Source organism: Anarrhichthys ocellatus, unplaced genomic scaffold, assembly GCF_004355925.1.
Source record: "Anarrhichthys ocellatus isolate YVR2014 unplaced genomic scaffold, GSC_Weel_1.0 scaffold9737, whole genome shotgun sequence".
NCBI classification, from domain to species: Eukaryota; Metazoa; Chordata; class Actinopteri; order Perciformes; family Anarhichadidae; genus Anarrhichthys; species Anarrhichthys ocellatus.
Window position 1 is genome coordinate 482 of NW_022289711.1, and position 789 is coordinate 1,270.

General features: G+C 37.5%; 1 protein-coding gene across 1 annotated transcript; it reads right to left on the reverse strand.

The window, feature by feature from the left end:
* LOC116380928 (zymogen granule membrane protein 16) lies at positions 1–728 on the reverse strand (the record flags this gene model as incomplete). The annotated part of the gene is made up of 3 exons (XM_031842741.1): positions 1–105; positions 199–288; positions 627–728. Coding segments are annotated over 3 exons (297 nt in total), but the record flags the coding sequence as incomplete, so codon positions are not given.
* Between the last annotated feature and the right edge of the window lie 61 nt (positions 729–789).

The following is a 789-nucleotide window of genomic DNA, read 5'->3' on the forward strand; positions in this document are numbered from 1 at the left end:
GACATCCCAGTGAGCACCCAATGAAGTAATCCCTGCACTATTGAAGCGGCCACTGAGCAGTATGAGCTCAGCTTTCGGGTCTGCTGGGTAGAAGTTAAAGGACATCTGTAACAAAGCATCAAAAGTTAAAAGTTAACACATGACCATGAGTATTAGTATCGATAAATGCAACAAACATAAAGGATAGAAGGTAATTACAGCTGTTGGCTGGCCGGCGACCAGAAAGCGCCCTCTGGAGGTCACAACATATATCTGATAGACATAGTTGCTGTGGTATTTTCCAGAGACCTGAAACATGACAGTGAGATCTCATTAACACAGTTGGAACATGTGGTTAGACCTTGATGAGTAAAATAATTGTATGTATTACATAATCATGAATGGATACAGTGTAATATAAATACTATAAAATACATCCAATATATAATAAATGCTACTCCTAGTAATATTCCTTGGACCAGTATCATGAAAAAATGTGTATGATAATAAAGAAATTAAAATATCTATGAATGTCAAAAAATATTGCATTACATTGTCTTATCAAAATAATTCAATTTTACAGAAAAATAGGATGTCTTATCTCTGTTCAGACTAAACTAATATTTTAGTATCGGTGACTCTCTGACCTGAACAATGGTCTCTCCATCAAAGAGGATCAGCTCTTGTGCAGAGCCTACTACGCGACCAACTACTTTACCCCAAATGGCACCGTTGAGCACCTGGATACTGCAAGGTCAGACACAAGAGAGAGGGAACACACTGATTATATACATAAGAGGACATGATCAG